At 36.4% G+C, this 27,088-nt stretch overlaps 1 protein-coding gene across 4 annotated transcripts in view; it reads left to right on the top strand.

Moving 5' to 3' along the window:
* The window catches only part of col17a1a (collagen, type XVII, alpha 1a), a 28,422-nt gene that overhangs the window by 894 nt on the left and 440 nt on the right, over positions 1–27,088 (top strand). The window contains exons 1-54 of one of the 4 annotated variants that reach the window (XM_084394463.1): positions 956–1,046; positions 1,642–1,718; positions 2,762–2,818; positions 2,911–3,069; positions 3,347–3,814; positions 3,944–3,991; positions 4,713–4,754; positions 5,039–5,086; positions 5,317–5,451; positions 5,547–5,642; positions 5,782–5,832; positions 5,950–6,021; positions 6,107–6,166; positions 6,255–6,419; positions 7,134–7,202; positions 7,292–7,330; positions 7,444–7,575; positions 7,655–7,921; positions 8,033–8,083; positions 8,166–8,192; positions 8,890–8,916; positions 9,075–9,137; positions 9,260–9,364; positions 9,450–9,512; positions 9,655–9,744; positions 9,826–9,861; positions 9,959–9,994; positions 10,103–10,165; positions 10,882–10,917; positions 11,708–11,779; positions 11,899–11,925; positions 12,069–12,104; positions 12,527–12,562; positions 12,677–12,760; positions 12,875–12,910; positions 13,002–13,067; positions 13,144–13,218; positions 13,295–13,357; positions 13,634–13,693; positions 13,779–13,805; positions 13,904–13,936; positions 14,028–14,144; positions 14,419–14,466; positions 14,577–14,702; positions 15,590–15,703; positions 16,173–16,292; positions 17,441–17,581; positions 17,663–17,731; positions 18,037–18,195; positions 18,288–18,365; positions 20,136–20,216; positions 22,883–22,981; positions 26,339–26,428; positions 26,939–27,001. In XM_084394463.1, the coding sequence (XP_084250589.1) occupies positions 1,655–1,718; positions 2,762–2,818; positions 2,911–3,069; positions 3,347–3,814; positions 3,944–3,991; positions 4,713–4,754; positions 5,039–5,086; positions 5,317–5,451; positions 5,547–5,642; positions 5,782–5,832; positions 5,950–6,021; positions 6,107–6,166; positions 6,255–6,419; positions 7,134–7,202; positions 7,292–7,330; positions 7,444–7,575; positions 7,655–7,921; positions 8,033–8,083; positions 8,166–8,192; positions 8,890–8,916; positions 9,075–9,137; positions 9,260–9,364; positions 9,450–9,512; positions 9,655–9,744; positions 9,826–9,861; positions 9,959–9,994; positions 10,103–10,165; positions 10,882–10,917; positions 11,708–11,779; positions 11,899–11,925; positions 12,069–12,104; positions 12,527–12,562; positions 12,677–12,760; positions 12,875–12,910; positions 13,002–13,067; positions 13,144–13,218; positions 13,295–13,357; positions 13,634–13,693; positions 13,779–13,805; positions 13,904–13,936; positions 14,028–14,144; positions 14,419–14,466; positions 14,577–14,702; positions 15,590–15,703; positions 16,173–16,292; positions 17,441–17,581; positions 17,663–17,731; positions 18,037–18,195; positions 18,288–18,365; positions 20,136–20,216; positions 22,883–22,981; positions 26,339–26,428; positions 26,939–27,001 (4,489 nt within the window). In that variant the 5' untranslated portion in view covers positions 956–1,046; positions 1,642–1,654. Of the gene's footprint in view, positions 1–955; positions 1,047–1,641; positions 1,719–2,761; positions 2,819–2,910; positions 3,070–3,346; positions 3,815–3,943; positions 3,992–4,712; positions 4,755–5,038; positions 5,087–5,316; positions 5,452–5,546; positions 5,643–5,781; positions 5,833–5,949; positions 6,022–6,106; positions 6,167–6,254; positions 6,420–7,133; positions 7,203–7,291; positions 7,331–7,443; positions 7,576–7,654; positions 7,922–8,032; positions 8,084–8,165; positions 8,193–8,889; positions 8,917–9,074; positions 9,138–9,259; positions 9,365–9,449; positions 9,513–9,654; positions 9,745–9,825; positions 9,862–9,958; positions 9,995–10,102; positions 10,166–10,881; positions 10,918–11,707; positions 11,780–11,898; positions 11,926–12,068; positions 12,105–12,526; positions 12,563–12,676; positions 12,761–12,874; positions 12,911–13,001; positions 13,068–13,143; positions 13,219–13,294; positions 13,358–13,633; positions 13,694–13,778; positions 13,806–13,903; positions 13,937–14,027; positions 14,145–14,418; positions 14,467–14,576; positions 14,703–15,327; positions 15,379–15,589; positions 15,704–16,172; positions 16,293–17,440; positions 17,582–17,662; positions 17,732–18,036; positions 18,196–18,287; positions 18,366–20,135; positions 20,217–22,882; positions 22,982–26,338; positions 26,429–26,938; positions 27,002–27,088 lie in introns of those variants that run through there. The other 3 variants (XM_084394464.1, XM_084394462.1, XM_084394465.1) reach the window with 3 other exon arrangements.

Genomic DNA, 27,088 nt, shown 5'->3' with positions numbered 1-27,088 from the left:
TGAATCATTCAGAGTGTCTTTCACTGCCATTCATAAATGGCTCATTATCCAAAGTAATATCGGGATGTAGAGCAAATCATTATTGTTTCGCAGCTGTAATGATGACTATTATCATGGTGGTGATAAACATGGCATTAGCAGAGGTGCTAAAGGTCTTGATGATTGGGGATAGACGAATGCATGGATGGATGGATGAACATATCAGTGGATGGAATGGTATATGCTCACTTCCGGAAAATATGTCTTTCACATTCAAAATATTGAATTTGTATTTACTTCAAAGGTTTTCAAATTATATTATTACTTATATTATTTATATAATTATAATATTTTATTTATTTATTTATACATACAAACTAAAAGATGCTGTTTGTAATGTGGTCTCATTTAACATGGCCATGTAGTCTACATTCACCTATGAGTGATATACCATGGTATATTGCCATATTACAATCGAAAATATTTCTTTTTTTATATTTTATTTATATGCTTTATATTATAAGAATATAATGTGTGTGTATATATATATAAAAGGATTATAAAACTCATTGATTCAAGCCATATACATTTATTTAATGTATTTTTTGTAATTGTTTATTTCCATCCTTTGCATTATTAAATTTTTATTTACAAAAATGTCAATTTAAACTCACTTTACTAACAAAAAACTAACTTTTTTGTTGTTGTTATTGGGATGCTCCAAAAGCTCTAAGCTAGAACTTAAGGAGACTGACTTTGTAACTTTGAAGTATATCACCAAGACTTCTAATGTATTTTAGAAATGAAAGAGCTGATCATGAAGGTGACCTTTCACAGAAAACGCAGAAATAATTGAATTCAAATCCTGCAAACAGTATGCTGTGTCAGGTGTACATACTGCCTTCAGGAAAACTTCAGGTTTAAACTTGTTGGCTCCAGATGTGTTAAGAAGGCTTGAAATCCAAGCTGAAAAATCTTTTTCTGAGGGGTGCTGTGATTGAACTTGAACTGAAAAACATCAGTGTGTTGATACAGGATAGACATGAGACGGTAAATTATAACAAGTGGTAAGTGTCATTTTGTTCTGAGCAGAAGTCTGTTTTCTGATGCTTTTTTTTTTTTTTTTTGGTTTCACAAATTTGCTTTTGTACTATATGTTATTTCAATACCAATTTCTGCATTTGTAGAGCACCTTCGGTTCAGCAAAACACATTTTGGCTGTATAGGGTTGAGTTGAGTTGTTATTTGGCTTTTCTCTGGTTACATTATAGGTTGCTAAATCAGTGTATAAGTGTCTAGGTTCTTTTTTCTAGAAGACAAAAGAAAAAAAAAGAAAATAGGCTTTAAACTCTTTGTGGTTCTGAAGTGAACGTGTTGCATATTGTAAAAAGCCAGACCAGAAGTTTAAAGGTTTAAAGAAAGATAAAGATATTTACTGGAAGCTAAAATTATACTCTAATGGGCTGTCTGAAATCTTGATGAGTTGATCATTACTTCGTTGTTCGTTTTTTCTTATGCTTGTATTCTTTGAAAAGCATTTTGTGTTAATAATGCTAATCTATAGCACTAACATGCTTAAAAAATGAAAAGCAAAAAAAAATAAAAAAAAATAAAAAATATTTGATGTCTTATTTTATTGATAAGAGTCACTTTGCTTTACAGTAGTTAACATGGAATGGACAAGCTAACCACAACCAAGATTGTCAAAGTAGAGGGGGGATCTGGAGGATCTTCAAAAGGTAAGTGTGGAAAACACTTTTATCTCTCATAGAATTACAAGAGCTATAGAATTCAGAAACTCTTATTATTATTAGTGACACCGGTGGCCGTTAAGTGAAGTGAAATCGAAAAGCGAGCACGCATTCGAAAGCAGAAAGCGAAAAATTATAATAATATATATAATACTACAAGTACTTACTATAGCAATAACAGTAAAGTATGCATAATTACAAGTAACTAACCCTAAACCTAACCCTAACCGCAACTCTATAGTAAGTAGCCTACATGTAGTTAATTAATATTACTCAGTAGTATTTGAGTAAGTACAATGTAACTACGTCACCTTAAAATAAAGTGTAACCGAAAATTCTTACATGTAGCATTCTTACAACAGTAATTTGGTACCCTGGTAATCCAGAGTTCTCGCAAGAGCACAATTTGAATTTGCTCAGCGAGTCACTCTGGCGTTGAGTAATGATGATGCTCATTAACTATGCCCTTGTAGCCGAGCTGCACCAATCACATCGGTGTATCTGATATATGCGGGCCAGAGGCGAGCTAAACAGATGACGACAGCACCTCATTACTAACAACGTCAAAGTCATTAGTAAACATTGCAAGATGGCTATGGATGAACACCAGTTGTTTGAAACGGCATTGGCCGCTACAATGAACGAGTTAGACTTGGCTTTTTATCTAAAAGAGGAACAAAGACGGTGCTTGAATCGTTCCTTTGCAAGAAGGATGTTTTTGCTGTTTTGCCGACCGGATACAGCAAGAGTCTAATCTACCAGTTAGCTGGATATGTCACCTGTGTATTGTTGTGATTGGTCGTAGTGTTATCCAATTGCGTGCAGTGAGATTTCAAATGCATGCTTGGTTGCCGCCCCTCGAGTTGGGCGATTTTCAGTACTCTACCAGACCCTTAATCTTTCGGATTTGGGTCTGGATTTCCAGGCTAGTAATTTGGCACAACCGTAGTAAAACTGGAAATATGATGTAGGCTACTGGCTATAATTTAAATTCATTTGTCCCTTAATTTGAATGACGTTAAAAATTACAGAAATCCAGAAACATACCGAAACTGTGACGACCACAAGACTGACATCTCTACCCCCAAGTATGTTTAAACTGCAATTAACATATTAAAAACCAGTAAAAACAGTTCAATCTCCTTCCCTGCTGAGTGTTATTTGGTGTCTCTCCCACTAGAGGGAAACAGCAGCTCCCTGAGCAGCCAACAGGTAGTGACCTCCATCGTAAACAGCTCCGGCTCTGGAGGAGGATCAGGAGGAGCGGTTCTGCTGGAGAAGAAGATCATCACCCAGACCAGTGCTGAAGGGGGCGCTTCCAGAAGTTATGTCATATCCTGTGAGTCCAGAAATCATCCAGTTTCAACCATCTATGCAGGAACTGGAAAGGGAATTGGTTCAATAAACACTTATTTTAAGCAATACAGTATTTACTCAAAATTCATGAAAGAAACTTTTTTATTATTCATTCACAACCACAAGGTTTCTGAAATATTTTGGAACTGACATGAAGGTTTTGGTTATTAGCCACAATATCCTCCATTATTTAGTTTCTCCTCATATAGCCTACATGAAATATCTGTAGTATTTATTAAGTTGTTCTTTCTTCTCTCCAGCCTCTTCATCTGGAAGTTCAGCCAGTCGCAGTTCAGGAGCTGGATCTGTGATTGGTGGATTTGACGGATTATCTCGTGAAATCAATGTAACTGGTCCGATTAGCAGCTCAATGGTTAAAAGCTCTAGTTCTGTGGTTAAAAGCTCTAGCGGCGTCTCCACCTCCATCACAACAGTCGGCAGTTCCTCAGCAACAGGTGGAGATCTTTCTTCTGGATTCGGGTCCATCTCGTCCTCTGAGTTTGTGTCTGGTTCTTCAGGCGGTTCTGGAGGTAGTATGAACATATCCAGAGGTGGAGGAGGTGGTGCTGGCTCCTCTGCGGTCATGTCTGCCGGAGGAGCTTCCAGCTCCATGACTGTCTCCAAGTTCAGCTCCTCATCCCCTAGTGGAACAAGGAAAGGTTTGAGTTACAGCACAGTTCCTACTGAGAGGAAGACCAGTTTGCACCTTTACACTGGAGGATATGAGGGTAAGTTAGAGACCATGACCTCTGACCTTTGTGGGATATATTGATTTAAAATGAGAGGACTCTCACACAGTATGTTTAATTGTTGATATTATTAAAATATTGTATGTACTGTATGTTATATTTACTCAGGGGGCTCCAGTGGCAATTCCTCCCCCGAATACACAAAGAAAGAGTATGGTACGTCCATTTAGTATTTTGTTTTGGGGCTGGTGTGAATTTCAGGAGAAAAAAACAAAAACACAATTTGTAATTTAAAATACAATATGAAAGAAATTCATGATTAATCAGCAAACAAAGCTATCGAAAAGATTCATGAAATCACCTTACGAGTGCAGTTTTCGTACCTCTGTAGACATTTTTTTAAAGCAAGCAAAACAAATGTTGATATGTATACTTAAATGTAAAAATGTACTTTTGAGACCATGCTACCATCTCCGTTCGCCAAGCGTAAAAAGTGAACAGTTGGATCAACTTAAAAAAATTACTTCAATTGGTAACACCTAAAGAAATTAAGTTTTCTCAACTTAAATTATCACGTTTTTCACGATAAAACGTGATAATTTAAGTTGAGAAAACTTAATTTCTTTAGGTGTTACCAATTGAAGTATTTTTTTTTAAGTTGATCCAACTGTTCACTTTTTACAGTGTAGGCTACTGTTGTTTGTGTATGTGTGTGTGTGTGTGTGTGTGTGTGTGTGTGTGTGTGTGTGTGTGTGTGTGTGTGTGTGTGTGTGTGTGTGTGTGTGTGTGTGTGTGTGTGTGTGTGTGTGTGTGTTTTCGTTCTTCTTCTTCTTCTTCTTCTTATTATTATTATTATTATTATTATATATTATTTCATCCATGAAAGATGTGTTTCTCAATATTCTGCTTCAGTGTTTGGTTGGTTTTTTATTTGCAGTTTCGTCAAACGTTGCCACCAGAGGGCGCACTCAGACACGAGGTATTTATGAAATAAAACATAGTTTCACAAAATTCTCAACATTCTTAAACTTGAACGGTACTATACGGCTATCCGGACCACACGTGACCACACGTAAATGTACTATACGGTTAACCTAACCCTAACCCTAACCCTAACCCTAACCCTACCCAAATAGGTGTGGTCTGGATAACCGTATAGTTCCACTTGAACTTCAAATGTAAAAAACAAAACAAAAAAGTATCTCTTAATTTAAGTCTCATTTCTAAATCTTAATGTTATTGTTGTGATGTTGTCTTTTCCAGAGAGTGAGATCAGAGCCAGATTGCAGAGTGCTTCACCCTCCACTAGATGTCAGTGTTGCTAATGTTTAATAGTTACTCCCAGTAGGATCTGCTTCACAATGCAAATACATTGAAATTGCAAAATGTTTTCAGTTGCACCACATATGTACTGTACAATATATATTTTTAATTTGATCTTTTAAATTATATATTGATTAATATATGAGGATATAATCACACGTTAGTAGTGTTGTGTTGCCTTTAGTTTCAGAAAATAAATGATAGTTTCATGTATTTAGGGACAGAGCTGGATGATGTAAAGAGATTACTGAAGGGAAGTCGCTCCGGGAGCATCAGTCCACCTCGCTCTCCCACCAACACTCTGCCTATCCCGAAAAAAGCAAGCGTGGACATGCGCCACGACAGCCAGTCAGGTAACACACACTCACTCACGCGCACAGATATTCCTGTGATACACACACACACACACAGCACAGCCAGTCCTTCGACACGAATACTTGTCTTTCAGGTTATGACGGCTCAGTCCTGGATGCTGGATTCAGCGGATATTACACCAACCCAAACAATCTCAGTTACACCACACTGCAACAACCATCACCCACAGGTTAAACGCAGAGAAACAAGAGTGTCTGTGTGCATGTATTTCTGTGTGTCAAAGTTGAAAGGATCAGTTCAATTAAAAGATAAATAAAAAATAATAGGATGAAGAAAGAGAGAGATTGCCACTGTGTTGTTTGTTTCAGGTGGCATGCAGAATAATCTGACCCTCAGCTCATCTCCCCTTGGTAGTACAGGTCATTACATTCATCAATTCATGCACTAAAAACAAACTCCAATTTTGAACTCTGGTTAAATGTGCAAAAGCCTCATGAATATGAAGTGTGTTTCCTCTGTGTTTCTGTTCTTCTCAGTGTATGGGATGCAGAATAACCTGTCAACATCTGGCGGTGCTCTCATGGCTAATGGAATGAGTGTTGGCCATGGTAAACCGAACCTTGCTAACTGGTATACACTGACGTAATACATACAAAATAACTACAGTAAGAGATTTATTATGCCTGTTTGTAGTTCCAGTGTATGGGTCACCGAAGAATGTTGGCAGCACTGGATTTGCCACCAATATTACTGGTAATAATGATTTTAACAATGACTTAAAGATTTAAACAATACAGTAATACCAAATTAAAATTCTTCTTTTTTTATATCACATTTACAGCTGTTCCCAGCAGCCCTATCACCTCGGATGGTGTGTTTGTGAAAGATGGCAAGGTAATTGCGATTGGGAAAGAAAATGTAGCGGCTAAGAAAGAGACCGAGAGACTGATCATGTCCAAAAATACTGGCAAACAGTTCGTCACTTCCACCACCAGTGCTGGAGCAGGTAGACTGATCAGACTAGATACAGTATTTTAACTCAGCTTAATTAGAGTTATTAATTAGATTAAATCAGTCATTTAATTTGTAAAAAGTGTAATTGTTCCAGTTGGATCTGGTAAAATAGTTAAATATACACTACCGTTCAAACATTTTTGAAATAAATACTTTTATTCAGCAAGGACACATTACATTTATCAAAAGTGACTGTAAAGTGACTGAGTGTTTTTATTTATTTCAAATGAATTCTGTTCTCTTGACATTTCTATTCATCATCCTTCTCACGGTTTCCACAAAGATATAAAGCAGCTCAACTGTTTTTAACATTGATAATAAAAAGAAATGTTTCTTGAGCATCAAATCATCATATTAGAGTGATTTCTGAAGGATCATGTGACACTGAAGACTGGAGTAATGATGCTGAAAATTCAGCTTTGATCACAGGAATAAATTACGTATTAATTTCATTTGTTATTTTCAATTTGTAGTATTATATTCACAATATTACCGTATTTCTGATTAAATAAATGCAGCCTTGGTGAGCATAAGAGATTTTCTTCAAAAATGTTGTCTTACAGACTCAAACTTTTCAGCTGTAGTGTATATTTTTAAAATGAACAAAAAAAGAAATAATATATTATGCTTGGCAAATCACATTTTTTATTTTATTTTCAGTAGAAATGTATAACAAATGACAATAAATGTTTTTCTTATATTACAGATACGTTTTCTGAAGATTCACTCAAGAGGGAGAAAAAGATGATCTCGAGCACCATGGAAACCACCACTGGTACATTCACTTACTGGATATTATTTCATTAATAAATGAATCCTCACTTAAATTACATCTAATAAAACCGACATTTATGTTGCTTCCAGCTTCCAAAGCCTCAACAAAAGACAAGGCAACCTATGCAGGTATATGTCTTACAGAAATATGAATGTCACAAACACCGGCTCATTCAGCAATGAATAAGCAGACATTATGGATCTGGTTTTGCTCATAGACTCATATTCTAATGTCACGACAGAGATCCGTAAGGATGAGTCGGACGACACGGGACTCGGATTCTGTTCCTGCTGCTCGTGGTGGAAGTGGCTTCTGGCGTTGATTATTGGTCTTCTCCTTCTCCTGGGACTCCTCTGTGGCCTCATCGCACTGGGTACATTATGTCTCAAGACCAACTGATTTAGCTTGTGCTTGTACAGTTTCCTTCATCATGAATGTTCCTCTCTGTGTAGGTGAGGAGGTCAGGAAGCTGAGGGCTCGTGTGGACGCTATTGATGGCGGAGGAAGCGTAGCCTCTGCTCGAACCAGTCGTTTGTCCTCCTCCTCGGCTGTCAACATCGTGGATCCACTGGAATCTTCGTACGTCGAGCGCATCTCCGGCGTCCGAGCCGATAACACCATAAACCTGGGTTCAGCACCTGTTGCACAAGACCCTGAGGTCCTGCAGAGGACCATCCAACAGATCCTCAGATCTGAACTGCAGTCAGACACCGTTAGAGGTGTTTACCATACATCCACTCTGAACATATACAGAAGACATACATTCAATCAGTTCACATTTATTAATCATTCATTTGTTTGCTATTAATTTTTTAATGATTTCATTATAGCTTCACTGGCAACTTCACTTAGGGGTGAGAGAGGCGAAACTGGCCCTAAAGGTAATATTTACAGATTAATACATAGATAGTATACAGTGAAAAGTGTGAATGCAGATTTACTAATACGTACATTTAATTCTAGGAGACCAAGGATCTCCTGGAGTTAAAGGTATTCAAAACAATGTATCACATGTATATCACAATTATATCATAAATGTATCACAGATATATCACAAATATAGCACAGACATATCACAATAATGCCACACATTATCACATAAAATCACAAATATATAACATAATATCACAAACATATCATATCAGAACATCAGAAATGTATCTAAATATTTACAATGTCACACATTATCACAACAGTTTCACATAACATCACAAATGTATCAATTATATCAAGATTATCAAAACAGTATCACAAAAAATATCAGAAATATATCAATTTTACAATTATATAAAATATATTACAATGTCACACATCACAACAGTATCACATAACATCTTAAATGTATCACAGTTATATATCACAGATATATCACAATGACACATTATAATCATAAGTATGTCACCATATATTATCACAACAATATCACAAATATATCACATCAAAAATGTATCTAAATATGTCACTCATTATCTCAAGTTTTATATAATATCACAAAAGTATCAAAATTATATCACATATTACAAATATAACAAGATTATTAAAACAGTATCCCAAAAATATCACAAGTATATCACATCACAATGTCACATCACAACAGTATCACAATTATACCACAATAATGTCACATATTATCACAAATATAAATTACAGTTATATCACTTAATATTATGAAAATATCATTTTACAGGTGAAACAGGATTTCCCGGAATTCCAGGTAATGTGTTTTTTTTTTGTTTTTTTTATGACAAACGTCACATCCTTGCACTTCAACTTACAGTAGTTAAATAAATGAATATTGAAATATTGATTTGATAAGTACTAACCAGAAGAGCCTAAATAAATAAACTGAATTAATGAATGGTGGCGTTTCAGGTCCTCCTGGTCTCATTGGTCACCCCGGACAGGAAGGTCCTCGAGGGCCCAAAGGAAGTTCAGGTATGAGCCAGAGACAACTTCTACCAGTCAATCATTGCCATTACAACTTAAGACTGATTTTGTGATGCTCACATGTGACAAAGGTGATTCGGACCTAAAACATCTCTTTGTGCTGTTTATAGGTGAATCAGGAACTGATGGTTTACCAGGGCCGAGGGGGCGGGAGGGGCCAGCGGGTCCCAGAGGAGAACCGGGACCTCCAGGAATTGGAGAGAAAGGAGAGAAAGGTTATACCACTGACATTATTACTACTGTTATATTATAAGCAATTAAAAAAAATGACTTGATAATTGTTTGCCGTTTGCTCCTCAGGCTCTTCTGGCGATGTTGGTGCACCTGGGCTAGCAGGACCAGGAGGTCCCATGGGACCCAAAGGTAAGCCCATCTGTACAATGGCAGTCCAGTACAAACGATTCCGGTTCAGCAGGCAGACAAATAATTCCTTCATATTTATCCTGCCTTTGCTAGTAAAGATGGACCTACATTTTGAGGGGAAAAACTTGTTTTGTCACTGCAGGTGATGCAGGTGCTCAGGGCATCCCAGGTCTGACAGGAGCTCCTGGACCCCAAGGCTTCCGTGGAGATTCTGGTGATCCTGGACCCAAGGGTAAATCTACCTTTTCTTAACAGTTTCCCAATCAAGAATTTCATGTGAACAATTTGTTTTCATCATCTTTTATATTTTTAGGTGATAAAGGACCTGCTGGGCCATCTGGGGTCAAAGGTTGGTAGAAGCCAGAGATACATATTGCAAATAGTAAAGCAGTTTTTAATATACTTATTACGTTTTTATGCTGATTATTTTTCTATTACTAAATTAGGTGATCAAGGCGAGAGAGGGCCACGTGGTACCACTGGTAAGTTACAGTATCTTAAAACATACAACTATATATATATATATATATATATATATATAGCATTTGTTATTATTAGTATCTCAAAAAATATGATAATGTTTTTGACAGGTGAGCCAGGTCTGGTCGGACCAGCAGGGCCTCCTGGCGAGAAAGGTCTTAAAGGATCAGCAGGTGGGTCTCATCACAGAAAGAGAAACTTGAGGAAAAGAAAACCTGTATCACATGTAGAACATATGCAATTAAGATTTATTCTATTCTATAAGAAATAAATATACACTACTGTTCAAAAGTCATTCATTTTTTTAAAAGAAATGAATACTTCTATTCAGCAAGGATGCATTCAATTGATCAAAAGTGACAGTAAAGACATTCATAATGTACAAAAGATTTATATTTCTAATATATGCTGAACGTTCTACTCATTGAAGAATCCTGAAAAGAAATGTTTCATGGTTTCCACAAAAATATTAAGCAGCACAACTGTTTTCTACGTTGACAATAATCAGAAATGTTTCTTGAGTTGCAAAACATCATATTAGAATGATTTCTGAAGGATCATGTGACACTGAAGACTGGAGTAATGATGCTGAAAATTCAGCTTTGATCACAGGAATAAATTACATTTTAAAATATATTACAATAGAAATCAGTTATTTTAAATTGTACAAATATTTCACAGTATTTTACTGTACTTTTTGATTAAATAAATGCAGCCTTGGTGAGCAGAAGAGATTTCTTTCAAAACACTGAAAAATCTTACTGACCCTAAACTTTTGGATGGTAGTGTACAAGAACATCTGGATTGAAAATGACTATACAGTATCTGATGTATCATATCAAGTCATATATTTGATATCATATCATAAATCATATTTCATTTTCCACAGGTGCTCCTGGGCCAGATGGTGTTAAAGGAATTCGAGGTAATTTTGAAACTAAGCTTTGGTAAAACATTAGCCTGTGCCTGTGTTTTTTGTAACACTTTATTTTACAGTCCTTGTTACATATGTTACATGTACTTACCATAGTAATAACAGTAAATTATGCATAATTACATGCAACTAACCCTCAACCAAATCCTAATCCTACCCTAACCCTATAGTAAGTACATGTAGTTGCTTAATATTACTCAGTACTTAAATATATAATTACACTGTAACTGTCACGATCTGCTCCGAGACACAAAGGTTTAGATCCAAACGCAGCTTTATTGTATGGGGCAATCCAGAGGCGTAATCCAATGTACAGGCAAGAGTCATACACAGACAGGCAGTCAAAACAAAGAAACAAAGAAACAAAACAGGCAGGGACCAGAGGCAAGAGAGTAATCCAGGGAACAGGGCAAGATATCCAAAACCAAGGGACAAGAAAACCAGGAGAATGCTCAGAAATGCAGTGTAACACTTAAACAAGACTTCGCCGTGAGTGAATGAATGACCATGGTATAAATAGACTGAGACTAACAGGATAATGAGACACAGGTGAATGCAATCAGTGAATGAGGTACAGGTGAATGTGATCAGTGATAAGTGATGATGAGTCCGGGCAGTGAGTTATGGGAAATGTAGTTTGTGAGTGATAATGATAGTCTGATGTGGAGTGCCCTCTGGTGGCACTCAAGGGCACTCCAGCTGGTGACCGTTACAGTAACATTGACACCTTAAAATAAAGTATAACCTTTTTTTTTAAATGTCTCTTTCTTTTAAATTCAAGGGGACCAAGGTCCGATTGGGTTGCCTGGAGCTCGGGGACCACAGGGGCCTCCTGGAGACGCAGGAACACCAGGTATAAATGAAGAGGAAATCACACCACGGCTGAATAGATCATGCTTTTCATACTTTTTAAACAAACTTGTCAATAATGCAAACCATGTAAAGGAGACGGTTTTCTGGTTTCCTGCACAGGTACACCAGGACTTCAAGGACCACCAGGTTTGATTCCACTTCTTCTGCGCTGAATATATTAAACACAACAGATCTATTAGTATTTCTGAAGAAACTGTCTACAGTAATTGCAGACACAAAACAGAAATCTGTTTCTTAATGATATTTATTTTTACCTTATTTAACTAAAGGTTTGCCAGGTACCCCAGGCCAGCCAGGGTCCAAAGGTAATATTTCTTGTGAGATGTTTTTAATTCAATTCTAACGGCCCGTTCACACCAAGGATGATAACTATAACTATAAATCTAAAATTATAGCAGAGTCTAAAACACAACTAAACGGAAAAGAGAAATGACATGAATCACTTTCAGAACGATAATAACATTGACAGCCAATCAGAATCCATCCTGCTTTAAAGAGCTCAAGCATTCAAAGCGGCAGACGACAAAACTGCAGCACGCGCTTATAATACACAGAATGATACTGTCTGCTGAGCGCTAATATAGTTATCTTTATTGTAATCGTTCTTGGTGTGAACGGGCCTTAATGCCATAATATTAATCAAATTGTGTATTTTATATATACATTATTGTACTTTTTAGATATATATACAGAAATACTCTTACCACATCTTACGTTCTCTCTTTAGGTGAGCCAGGTGAGCCCGGAAGAGTCATTTCTGCAGGTAAGGGAACACAAATGAAAATTAGTTAGTGGTGCTTACTTAGTTAGTCTATTCTGATCTATTAATCTGGCTCATTTGATGGTGACATCATCATCATCTGGTCACTCCTCGTAGGCGCTAATACTAACACTGTGGGTATACCTGGACCACCTGGACCTCCTGGAACTCCAGGTCCTGCTGGACCACCTGGACTATCAGGTATCATGAAGTTCATCACGGATCATCTCAGATGCATTTAATATGAAATTAAAAGAATCAGTTAAACAGCGGTATATTCGTGCTAATGTTGAGTTTTTTTTTTTTTTATCTAAGGTCCTATTGGTCCTGCTGGTCTTCCTGGTTCACCTGGTAAGATGACTTTTTTCTATAAAACAAAAAAGATTGAAATCAAAGAGTTTTTTTTTTTTTTTTTTTTTTACTGACATTTGAATCTCTACAGGTTCAAAGGGAGATAAAGGAGACAAAGGAGATGATGGAAAGCCTGGAGTATCTGAGAGAGCAGGGAGTAAGTGTGCTCACTTTGAAAATGTACATTGTAATACTTTTATATCATTCATTTGCTCTTAATCTAAATTGAACAGAGGAAGCTGCTGCTGAACCTGGTCCTCCTGGCCCACCGGGACCACCTGGACCTCCTGGTGATGATGGGAAACCAGGTACATAGTCCCTAATTCAGTTTTGTTACATTTCTGTTATGTTACTGTATAAATGATTCATTTTGTTTTTCCACAGGTGTTGGTCAACCTGGTCCTCCTGGTGCAAAAGGTGAACCAGGAAGCTTTGTACCCACTTCAGGTATGCTAATGCTTTAGAGTTAATTTACACTTGGTTCTTTGAGACTTTGGGTCTCATTCACTAACAGCGCATACACGCAAATTTGTGTGTGTGTATGTATATATATATACAAACACACGCACACACTTACGTATATGCGTGCGTGTTGAAAATGAGAGAAATTCTCGTGCGTATATACAGTAAATAAATCCACAAAATTATTAGGATTATTAGTGAATGAGACCTATTAAATTATGTTTTTAAAATTATCTGATTGTGGGTTTTGTGGTCAATCAGAAACCTTCTTTGCTGGACCGCCTGGGCCTCCTGGACCTATTGGACCAAAGGGCTCACAAGGTAGATTAAATATACAATAGAGACCTTATACAACATTGGGTTTTCCTTAAGATCCTATGAATTTTAATGTTTGTTTTTTGTTCAGGTGATTTTGGCCCTCAAGGATTCCCTGGTAAGATTGACACATTCCATCACACATATATAAATATGACATTCTGACGTTTGTGAATTACATGCATACTTCTGTTTCATCTTTTTTTTCTTCTAAAGGCCAACCTGGATTACCTGGAGAACCTGGAATCGGTTAGTGATTCAGATTTGTGTAATACAGAACATACACGTTTCTACATTCTACAATAGCTGCACAGTTCACTTTATTTTACCCCGAATCCAGGTTTTCCAGGACCTCCAGGGTCACCAGGACCACGTGGAGAACAAGGTACAGAGGGTCCACAAGGACCACAGGGACCTCAAGGACCAATGGGTTCAATGGGGCTAGAAGGTCCAAAAGGTACAATGGAACAAAATATATCTATGTTAGACAGTTTTTACATAAAACAATACACACACACACAGGGCAGTTGTGGCTTAATGGTTAGAGAGCCAGACTGGATGGGTTAAATGCAGAGGACACATTTTAAGTATGGGTTGTCATCTTTGGCCTTCACTTCATTTATCTATGTGAAAAGCCTCCAGTTACAGTAAAACCATTACAATGGAAGTAAATATGGTTAGTTTTTCTACATCTGTGCACCAACATTTTATCTTTTTTTCTTTAAATATAGGTGATGCTGGAGTCCCAGGGGCCCCTGGCATTCCAGGTTATTCCTACGGTAGGCAAATTGGTGTATTGCTCTAATATTTGCTTTGACATGAAACGTTTTAAACCACATACCATTTCGTTAGTAAAAGAAAGAGAGTTTCATGTGATTGTTTTTATAAGGTGGAGGATCCAGAAGCGCTCCAGGACCACCAGGTTCACCTGGACCCCCAGGGCCTCCTGGAACACCTGGTTCCCCTAGTGGCGGCTCACCAGATGTTGCTCAGCAGATTTCGGACTACCTCAGAAGTATGTTTAAAAAGACATGAAAAACTTTTATGCAACCTAGCAACTCCCTTAAAACTACCCTGAACACCTTAAAGGGATTGTTCACCCCAAAATTGTCATAGTTTAGAAAGAAAGACATGGACAGGTTTGGAATGACATGTTGTTCCAAACCTGAATGACTTTCTTTCTTCTGCGAAACACAGAAGATATTTTGAAGAATGTTGGTGTCCAAACAGTTTCGGTTCCCATTTACTTCCATTGAATTTTTTGTCCAGACAATAGATCTTGGTCAAGATAGATGGCATATTGTATTTAAAGCAGATAGAAATGAGGCTGTGAGGGATACATTTACAGTATTTACAATGGCTTGCTAATGGTCCTAGATCAAATAGGTTTCACAACTGTTTTGCAGATTTTTTCTCTACTGAAACGTTTTTGGAAAGACGTTTCATCAGCTGAACAATCATTATTTTGTTAATCAACAGTACAATCCATTGAACGGACTGTACTTCTATCCCTCACAGCCTTGTTTTCATTTCTGTCAAAAATGAAATATCTACCCTGACTAATGTCTATGAAAGTCAATGGGAACCGAAATGGTTTGGTTATCAACATTCTTTAAAATATCTTCTTCTGTGTCCCACAGAAGAAAGAAAGTGATACAGGTTTGGAATGAAATGAGGGTGAGTAAATGATGACTGAATTTTAATTTTTGGTTGAACTATCCCTTTAACTACTGTAAAGCAGCTACCAACATGCTAGCATTGTGAGGGCAACTTTTGGGTGGAAAAGCATCTTTAGAAGTCCCAGTATGGTTTGAAGCCACTACAAATTACACATTTATCTAATTATAGAGATAAATGGGCAAATAAGCTCCATGACAGTAATATTTAATGTGTCTTTTGTAGGTGAACCCATCAGAGAATACCTGGCTGGACCTCCAGGCCCACCTGGACCACCAGGACCTTCTGGATCAGCCTCTGATGATACGCTAGCTAACCGTGTGATTGATTACCTTCAAAGTAAGTGTGAAATGTTCAACGACACAGGCGACACAACTTTTACAGGCGTCGGTAACACTTTATTTCGATGGTCCACTTAAGATATTTTACTAACTATAAGTAACTTTACAACTATATGTCAACTAGGAGTCATTAAGTATAGACTGTCTAATGCTTAATATCTGCTAACACTGTATTTTGATGTTCCCCAACAGACATTCTACTGAATATAAGTAACTTAGCAGCTACAAATTAACTTACTCGGACCCTAACACCTAACCTAACAGTCTCCTAATACACTAATGACTTGTAGTTGACATGAAGTTGCAGTTACTTATAGTTAGTAGAATGTCTAAAGTGGACCATCGAAATAAAGCGTAACCTTTCTGTTTTCTACTTTGCTTTTTGTTTTCAATAAACATGTAACTCAAAACTAATGTGCTTTGTAACACATTTTGATGGATCCACACATTCTTTGGTGCATATATAGGAGATGAGGTGAGACAGTACCTGATTGGTCCTCCAGGGCCCCCAGGACCCCCAGGTGTGCCAGGTGGATATGGCTTTAACACTCAGGAAGTTGCTGGACGAGTGCTGAATCTGATCAACGGTAGGAAAGATATGTTGGACATCCTGGATCATCATCTGTCTCATAGGGCCTAGCCCTAGATAATTTTCAGAGTTACCTGTAATATATACTACCATTCAAAAGTTTAAAAGATTTTCTAAATGTTTTTGAAAGAAGTCTCTTATGCTCACCAAAGCTGCATTTGTTTGATAATATTGTGAAACATTATTAAAAAATTTCTCTTTTCTTCAAAATTATATTTTTTTCCTGTGATCAAAGCTGAATTTTCAGCATCATTACTCCAGTCTTCAGTGTCACATGATCCTTCAGAAGTCATTCTAATATGATTACTTGCTGCTCAACAAACATTTCTGATTATCATGTTACGTGATGCTGGTGGCTGTAATAATCGCATGGCACAGGAAATATAAAAACAAAAGTCTTTACTTGGAAAATATGCAGGAGAATACAGGAATCAAACACACAAAACCACTTCCAACATAAACAAGCCTGAAAATTAACAGAGGAAACTCATGGCTTAAATACACAGAGTTAACAAAATTAAACGTACAGGTGAAAACGTAATCCAATCAGAAACCATAGAAACTAACTAGCAAACAGAACTCAGGCAAAGAATAACAGGAAACAGATTGAAAACTAAACCAAAACGGAACGAGATTACATATCAATGTTGAAAAGAGGTGTGCTGCTTAATATTGAAACCATGATTAAAAAAAGTTCAAGCACAGCATTTATTTGAAATAGATTTTTTGTAACAATTTAAATGTCTTTACTGTCTCTTTTGATCAATGTAATGCACACACTGTATTCATTTCTTTTAGATTGAAAAAGACCCCAAACTTTTGAATGGTAGTGTTTATGAAACTGTTTAGATTTAAGCTTTGGACTGTTTGAAGACTAACCATTTCAGGATGTGGTGGACCAAATGTAATAGTTAGGGATTGGCCATTGAAAATATCTGTCAACTACTATTCCAAAAGCATCGTCAGACAGCTATGGTCGCAAGTTCCCTAGAACTCTATTAGTAAGGACAGAACTTGCGACCGTAGCTGGCTTTGGGAAACGCCCCCTTGAAGAGTTGGCGACAACAGCTGCACACTTTGAAATATTATCAAGGTTATTTTTTATATAGCTGCAAGTATTAAGATGATGTTATATCACATTTGCAGATGCTGGTTTCAGAGGTCTGCCAGGACCCCCGGGCCCCCCAGGACCTCAAGGACCACCAGGAAGCTCTGGAGGAATAGTGTCTTACGCGGTGAATGAAAACCAACAGCCAATCCGTGCAGAGCCTCAGGAGTACATCAAGAGTAAGAACAGTGTTTATTAACTCTATTTTGTATTTAAGTATTTTTTTTAGCAGTTTAATGGCAGTTTGTTTACTTCTGCAGGGCACCCAATTGTAAATGATAATTTGGATTATCCAGCCGTCGCTAAACAGGTTGCAGATTACATTATGTGTAAGTTACGCTACATGTGACGACCTAAAATGCACTTACACACATACGCATATCAAAGAAAACATCCTCTCTGCATTTCTTCTCTTCTCTAGCTTGCTTCCTAATAGTAGTTTAATAATTTTTGCATTGTATACTACGAATATTGTTGGCTTTTTAACAAATTGCATTCGTTTGTGTTTTGTAAGTCGCTTTGTATAAAAGCGGCTGCTAAATGCATAAAGGTAAATGTGAACAAGATATTGTTAGTACCTTTATAGATTTATTGTAGGAATTATTGAGTTTTATGTATTTGCATTTTTCCACAGCTAATAACCTGCTAGAGGGCCGAAGTGGTCCGGTAGGGCCTATGGGTCCACGAGGAGCAAATGGACGATCTGGAGTACCAGGGCCTCAAGGACTACCTGGACCTCCAGGAGTCAGCATACAACTGACCAACATGACTGAAATAATGGACTATATTAGAGGCAAGAAGGAACCTGTTCAAAAGAACAATTTGTATGCATTTAATATGAATAATTTATTTACAAATATAATTACAAATGCATCATTTCTACAGAACACGATATGATTGGACCACCAGGGCAGAAAGGGGATATGGGATTTGCAGGACCCCCAGGACCCGCAGGACACAGAGGTACAAGTTGTATTTATCACATGGACATATGAAATCGTCCAGCAAAGCAATTAAACCTAGTTACCTTCATTTGGTATCTGTGAAGTGAATTGACTTAGTCCTGTTCACAAAGAAACAAATCCATAAAAATTACGTCAGTAATGCATAAACAGAAGATGAAAAATATGAAAAGTTACTCAAAAAAATTATGTAGGCTACAGCTTCAGTAACAAACGTTGTGTATTTTTAACCAAAATGAACAAAATGTCTGCATCTGGTAGGTTTCAAATATATTCAAATATAAAATAAATGAAAACATATTAAAATAGTTTTATTCAGAACATTTCTAAGGCATCTGGGGACGTTTACACAACACCGTGTCCAGCTAAAAACGGCAAACTTTTTATGCGTTTTGGCTGTTCATTTACACGACAAGGACGTTTTTACGGCGGCCGAGAGAGCTCAACGCACTGCAACTGAAGAAAACACTTGCAAATAGAAAAACACACGCAAATTAAGAAAACATCTTCATCAGTTTTACAACACATGTGTGCTCCAAATACTCACAACACAACCAAATACAGAAACACTTCACAGAAGATGAAGATGTTTTCTTAATTTGCAGCGCGTTGAGCTCTCTCAGCCACCGTACGTTTTGGCCTAAAAACGCAAGCTTTTGAAAACGGGTTTCAAAGTGCAGCGATACGGAAAACTAAACGGTTGTCATCTGTTTAAACAACAAAAATGTGAATCTGAAAACGGTGATGGCGTGCGTATTACGTGTTTAGTCTATAGGCGTGCGCGTTTGCCGCAAATGCTCCATAAAAGAATGCGTGTGTGTGCAGGCGGTTAGTCTTTCTAAAGTGACATTGCTAACTACTGGCCTGGCATGCATTAAACAGTGTTTTAGTCGTTTTTCGTGGATCCGTGTGAATGGGGATTGTTTTGATAACATTGTTATCTGTAGGCTACAAAGACGTTGTCGTATATAAACGTAAGTTACCCTAAATGATCGACAAAACTGCGCCGAATAACCTACAACGTGCCTTCTGTCATCTGATTGATATTTCACTTTTTTTTTTCACAAGTAAAAAGGTATTTTAGTATAATTATACAGAAATGTCCACCTTCAGGTCGAGGTTCACATGCCTTTTTGCTGTGAAATATTAACTTTTATACTGGACTGAAGCAACTTAGGTTTGCTTGATCATTTTTAGGAAATGTGAGTTTCAAATATGATTCATCATTATATCATATCGTTATTGCATTGCATGATGTTTTGCCCCACCCCAATAAAACCACAGAGCTTTGATAATTTCAATATCTTAAGACATATTAATGGGAGACATAAAGTAACAGCTGATATTGATACAAGTCGTCTGCTATACTTTCATAAAGATCTCGTTGATTTACTATACAAGCCATGTTTTAGGCCACATTAATATCAGTAAAAGCACCAAATTGCATATTTTTGCTCAGTTTTTTTATTTCCTCCTCTAAGCTCCGTATTCTCACTATATCATACTATTTGAGCCATAAAGTGCTGATGTACAGTATCAAATGTGATGCTCAACAAAACATAGGCATTCTAGATTTTTTTTTATTGTCAAAAACGTTCAATTAACAAATCCATTTTTTTTACTATTATTGAATACAGTGTGTCAGGCTTTACACAGGGTTAATCCAGAGTATTCCTTGAAATTGCTGTTTGCACAGACAAGTTTTCAAATATCATTTATCAACATTTGTTTCAACTTGTCATTTTACTATTGTACAATCCGGGTTTTCCAGGCGCCGTAGGCCCCCCAGGCCTCTCAGGCCCCCCAGGCCCCTCAGGCAATCCAGGCATCCCAGGAATGAAAGGAGACAGGGGTATGAGCCAGTTTACAAAATATATAATTGATCATAAGATACTGTATATTTCTTCATGATAATGTCATGACAAACCTTTTTCCCCACAGGTGAGGCTTCATAGCATAGCAATTAAACCTAGTTACCTTCATTTGGTACCTGTGTGAAGCGAATTGACTTCGTCTTGGTTAACACTTTATAATAACGTTCAGTTGTAGGTCATTTATAAGTGGTTAGTTAATGATGAACTAATCATTTACAAAGCATTCATAAATGATTAACAAGTGATATACTAACATTTTATGTATGTTTTGTAAATTCTGTTACAAGTCATTTACAATTGATTAGTAAATAATTAACTAATTATTTACAAAACATGACTATGCGTTTCATAAATGATTAAGTGATGTTAATTATTTTATGTATGTTTTGTAGATTCAGTTATAAGTAATTTACAATTGATTAGTTAATGATTAACTAATCATTTACAAAACATGAATATGCGGTTTAATAAATTATGGGTTTTTTTTTATGTATGTAGCAATTAGAGGGTGCAGAAAGTGTTGTAAATGCCTTGTATACACGTACAGATCATTTGTAACAGGTAAGTAACAGTGTTCAACACAATGATGTGTAAACGCATGAATAAATCATTTACAACACTTTCTGCATCCCCTAAACTATTCATCACTTGTAAACGTGTTACACATCATTCGTAGATTACCACTTCAAGAATCAATAAGGCATAAGATCAACGAATCGTATCTACGAATGATGTGTAACACATTACAAGTGATGAATAGTTTACACTTTAGATTGGGGGATGCAGAAAGTGTTGTAAATGATTTATTCATGCGTTTACATATCATCTATAACAGGTGTTGAACACTGTAGTGTGTGCTGCAGTGTAAGTGCTGACTGGTGAGGGTATAGACACACATGGAGTCTTTAACCACTGTAGGCTACACCTGATGTGAGCAAAACATACAAAAAAATGTAACAATTTATTAAACATTTATGAAACGCATATTCATGTTTTGTAAATGATTAGTTAATCATTAACTAAAATGTAAATGACTTAAACTGAATCTACAAAACATACATAAAATATTAGTATATCACTTGCTAATCATTAGTAAATGTTTTGTAAATGATTAGTTCATCATAACCACTTATAAATGACTTACAACTGAACGTTATTATAAAGTGTTACCAACTTAGTATGCGTTTTGGCTGTTCATTTACACGACAAGGACGTTTTTACGGCGGCGATAGAGCTCAACGCACTGCAGCTGAAGAAAACACTTGCAAATAGAAAAACACACGCAAATTAAGAAAACATCTTCATCAGTTTTACAACACATGTGTGCTCTAAATACTCACAACACAACCAAATACAGAAACACAGTTTTACAACATGTGTTGTAAAACTAATGAAGATGTTTTCTTCAGTTGCAGCGCGTCGAGCTCACTCTCAGCCACCGTACGTTTTGGCCTAAAAACGCAAGCTTTTGAAAACGGGTTTCAAAGTGCAGCGATACTGAAAACGAAACGGTTGTCATCTGTTTAAACAACAAAAATGTGAATCTGAAAACGGTGATGGCGTGCGTATTACGTGCTGCTTAGTCTATACGCTTGCGCGTTTGGCGCAAATGTTCCATAAAAGAATGCGTGTGTGAGCAGGCGGTTAGTCTTTCTAAAGTGACATTGCTAACTACTGGCCTGGCATGCATTAAACAGTGTTTTAGTAGTTTTTCGTGGATCCGTGTGAACGGGGATTGTTTTGATAACATTGTTATTTGTATACAAAGAAAAAACGTTTCCGTTTTTTTCTATCGTTGTCGTATATAAACGTACCCTAAATGATCGACAAAACTTTGCCGAATAACCTACAACGTGCCTTCTGTCATCTGATTGATATTACACACTTTTTAACAAATAAAAAGGTATTTTAGTATAATTATACAAAAATGTCCACCTTCAGGTCGAGGTTCACATGCCTTTTTGCTGTGAAGTATTTACTGATTTTTATAAAATAAACATAAGAATAACTTTAATAGTGTTAGTAATATTTCAAGATGAACACTTACTGGACTGAAGCAACTTAGGTTTGCTTGATCATTTTTTGAGAATCAAATATGATTCATCATTATATCATATCGTTATTGCATTTCATGATGTTTTTTTCCCAGCCCAATAAAACCACAGAGCTTTGATAATTTCAATATCTTAAGACATATTAATGGGAGACATAAAGTGACAACTGATATTGATACAAGTCGTCTGCTATACTTTCATAAAGATCTCGTTGATTTACTATACAAGCCATGTTTTAGGCCACATTAATATCAGTAAAAGCACCAAATTGCATATTTTTGCTCAGTTTTTATTTCCTCCTCTAAGCTCCATATTCTCACTATATCATACTATATGAGCCATAAAGTGCTGATGTACAGTATCAAATGTGATGCTCAACAAAACATATTCATTCTAGATTTTTTTTTATTGTCAAAAAGGTTCAATTAACAAATCCTTTTTTTTTTTTTTACTATTATTGAATACAGTGTGTCAGGCTTTACAGGGTTAATCCAGAGTATTCCTTGAAATAGCTGTTTGCACAGACAAGAGTTCAAATATAATTTATCAACATTTGTTTCAACTTGTCATTTTACTATTGCACAATCCAGGTTTTCCAGGCATTTCAGGCTTACCAGGCATCCCAGGCGCCCCAGGCCCCTCAGGCCCCTCAGGCAATCCAGGCATCCCAGGAATGAAAGGAGACAGGGGTATGAGCCAGTTTACAAAATATATAATTGATCATAAGATACTGTATATTTCTTCATGATAATGTCATGACAAACCTTTTTCCCCACAGGTGAGGCTTCATAGCATAGCAATTAAACCTAGTTACCTTCATTTGGTACCTGTGTGAAGATACTAGGAAGCGAATTGACTTCGTCTTGGGTAACACTTTATAATAACGTTCAGTTGTAAGTCATTTATAAGTGGTTAGTTAATGATGAACTAATCATTTACAAAGCATTCATAAATGATTAACAAGTGATATACTAACATTTTATGTATGTTTTGTAAATTCTGTTACAAGTCATTTACAATTGATTAGTAAATAATTAACTAATTATTTACAAAACATGACTGCGTTCATAAATGATTAAGTGATGTTAATTATTTTATTTATGTTTTGTAGATTCAGTTATAAGTAATTTACAATTGATTAGTTAATGATTAACTAATCATTTACAAAACATGAATATGCGTTTCATAAATGTTTAATAATTTTTTTTTTACATTTTTTATGTATGTAGCAATTAGAGGGTGCAGAAAGTGTTGTAAATGCCTTGTATACACGTACAGATCATTTGTAACAGGTAAGCAGGGCCGGCGATTGCTATAGGCGAACTAGGCGGTTGCCTAGGGCGACAAATGTGTTGGGGGCGCGCACGCACTCTAGTGTCGCCCTATCTACTTCCCATATTAATCATAAAATTAGAACGAAACGCGAAATAAAACATGTTTATTAAACATGATCAAAGGGCGCCCCTCAACCACACGTTTAATTACTTATTAGATTGAATTTATGATTTTTGTCGACCATTTCTGGATTGGCGGGGGGCGGGAGGGTTGCGTTACGTTACGTTAGGGAAGTGCTCAGCTGCTGGCGCGTTGATCGAAAATGAAGCGGTCTAAACCTCTGGTGCACAGGGACGAAAACGGAGAAAGGAAGAAGATAAAAAATAAAGCTCAGCATAGAGTAAGTCTTCTCATCTTAGCTATTAAGGTGTCCAATGAGATAAATTTACTTAGTATTGTAGCCTACATCACATATTGGACGTTTCATTGCTGTCACTAAGCTATAGTTTGCTAGCTAGTTACTTTGAAGGTGAATAGAAATGGCAGAAACAACTGTTAATATTTTATTATTTGAGATAGAACTAAAAGAACTTAAATATTTTAATTTTGTAGTGGTACATACATTATCCATAATAGCACATTTGGTTGTAGAAGGTATAGTTAAACCAGTTTAAAACTCAATCTTGCCTAGGGCAACCAAAGGGCTAGAGCCGGCCCTGCAGGTAAGTAACAGTGTTCAACACAATGATGTGTAAACGCATGAATAAATCATTTACAACACTTTCTGCGTCCCCTAATCTAAAGTGTAAACTATTCATCACATGTAAATGAGTTACACATCATTCGTAGATTACCACTTCAAGAATCAATAAGGCATAAGATCAACGAATCGTATCTACGAATGATGTGTAACACATTACAAGTGATGAATAGTTTACACTTTAGATTAGGGGATGCAGAAAGTGTTGTAAATGATTTATTCATGCGTTTACATATCATCTATAACAGGTGTTGAACACTGTAGTGTGTGCTGCAGTGTAAGTGCTGACTGGTGAGGGTATAGACACACATGGAGTCTTTAACCACTGTAGGCTACACCTGATGTGAGCAAAACATACAAAAAAATGTAACAATTTATTAAACATTTATGAAACGCATATTCATGTTTTGTAAATGATTAGTTAATCATTAACTAAAATGTAAATGACTTAAACTGAATCTACAAAACATACATAAAATGTTAGTATATCACTTGCTAATCATTAGTAAATGTTTTGTAAATGATTAGTTCATCATAACCACTTATAAATGACTTACAACTGAACGTTATTATAAAGTGTTACCATCTTAGTATGCGTTTTGGCTGTTCATTTACACGACAAGGACGTTTTTACGGCGGCCGAGAGAGCTCAACGCACTGCAACTGAAGAAAACACTTGCAAATAGAAAAACACACGCAAATTAAGAAAACATCTTCATCAGTTTTACAACACATGTGTGCTCCAAATACTCACAACACAACCAAATACAGAAACACTTCACAGAAGATGAAGATGTTTTCTTAATTTGCAGCGCGTTGAGCTCTCTCAGCCACCGTACGTTTTGGCCTAAAAACGCAAGCTTTTGAAAACGGGTTTCAAAGTGCAGCGATACTGAAAACGAAACGGTTGTCATCTGTTTAAACAACAAAAATGTGAATCTGAAAACGGTGATGGCGTGCGTATTACGTGTTTAGTCTATAGGCGTGCGCGTTTGGCGCAAATGTTCCATAAAAGAATGCGTGTGTGTGCAGGCGGTTAGTCTTTCTAAAGTGACATTGCTAACTACTGGCCTGGCATGCATTAAACAGTGTTTTAGTAGTTTTTCGTGGATCCGTGTGAATGGGGATTGTTTTGATAACATTGTTATCTGTAGGCTACAAAGACGTTGTCGTATATAAACGTACCCTAAATGATCGACAAAACTTTGCCGAATAACCTACAACGTGCCTTCTGTCATCTGATTGATATTACACACTTTTTAACAAATAAAAAGGTATTTTAGTATAATTATACAAAAATGTCCACCTTCAGGTCGAGGTTCACATGCCTTTTTGCTGTGAAGTATTTACTGATTTTTATAAAATAAACATAAGAATAACTTTAATAGTGTTAGTAATATTTCAAGATGAACACTTACTGGACTGAAGCAACTTAGGTTTGCTTGATCATTTTTTGAGAATCAAATATGATTCATCATTATATCATATCGTTATTGCATTGCATGATGTTTTGCCCCAGCCCAATAAAACCACAGAGCTTTGATAATTTCAATATCTTAAGACATATTAATGGGAGACATAAAGTAACAGCTGATATTGATACAAGTCGTCTGCTATACTTTCATAAAGATCTCGTTGATTTACTATACAAGCCATGTTTTAGGCCACATTAATATCAGTAAAAGCACCAAATTGCATATTTTTGCTCAGTTTTTATTTCCTCCTCTAAGCTCCATATTCTCACTATATCATACTATATGAGCCATAAAGTGCTGATGTACAGTATCAAATGTGATGCTCAACAAAACATAGGCATTCTAGATTTTTTTTTATTGTCAAAAACGTTCAATTAACAAATCCATTGTTTTTACTATTATTGAATACAGTGTGTCAGGCTTTACACAGGGTTAATCCAGAGTATTCCTTGAAATTGCTGTTTGCACAGACAAGTTTTCAAATATCATTTATCAACATTTGTTTCAACTTGTCATTTTACTATTGTACAATCCAGGTTTTCCAGGCCCCTTAGGCCCCCCGGGCCTCTCAGGCCCCCCAGGCTCCTCAGGCAATCCAGGCATCCCAGGAATGAAAGGAGACAGGGGTATGAGCCAGTTTACAAAATATATAATTGATCATAAGATACTGTATATTTCTTCATGATAATGTCATGACAAACCTTTTTTCCCCACAGGTGAGGCTTCATAGCATAGCAATTAAACCTAGTTACCTTTATTTGGTACCTGTGTGAAGATACTAGGAAGTGAAACAAATCCATAAAAATTACGTCAGTAATGCATAAACAGAAGTTGAAAAGTTACTCAAAAAGATGATTTAGGCGTACAGCTTCAGTAACATACGTTGTGTATTTTTAACCAAAATTAACAAAAATGTCTGCATCTGGTAGGTTTCAAATATATTCAAATATAAAATAAATGAAAACACCTTACCGGTAACACTTTGTAATAACGTTCAGTTGTAAGTCATTTATAAGTCGTTCCTTGACCACAATATACATAAGTATTCCTTGAAATTTCTGTTTGCATGGTAAATTGTTCAAATATAATTTATCAACATTTGTTTCAACTTTTAATTTTACTGTTGTACAATCCAGGTTTTCCAGGCCCCCCAGGCCCCTCAGGCTTACCAGGCATCCCAGGAATGAAAGGAGACAGGGGTATGAGCCAGTTTACAAAATATATAATTGATCATAAGATACTGTATATTTCTTCATGATAATGTCATGACAAACCTTTTTTCCCCA

The sequence above is a fragment of the Rutilus rutilus genome (assembly GCF_951802725.1).
Source record: "Rutilus rutilus genome assembly, chromosome: 2".
NCBI lineage: Eukaryota > Metazoa > Chordata > Actinopteri > Cypriniformes > Leuciscidae > Rutilus > Rutilus rutilus.
This window is presented reverse-complemented; position numbering and strand designations above follow the sequence as displayed.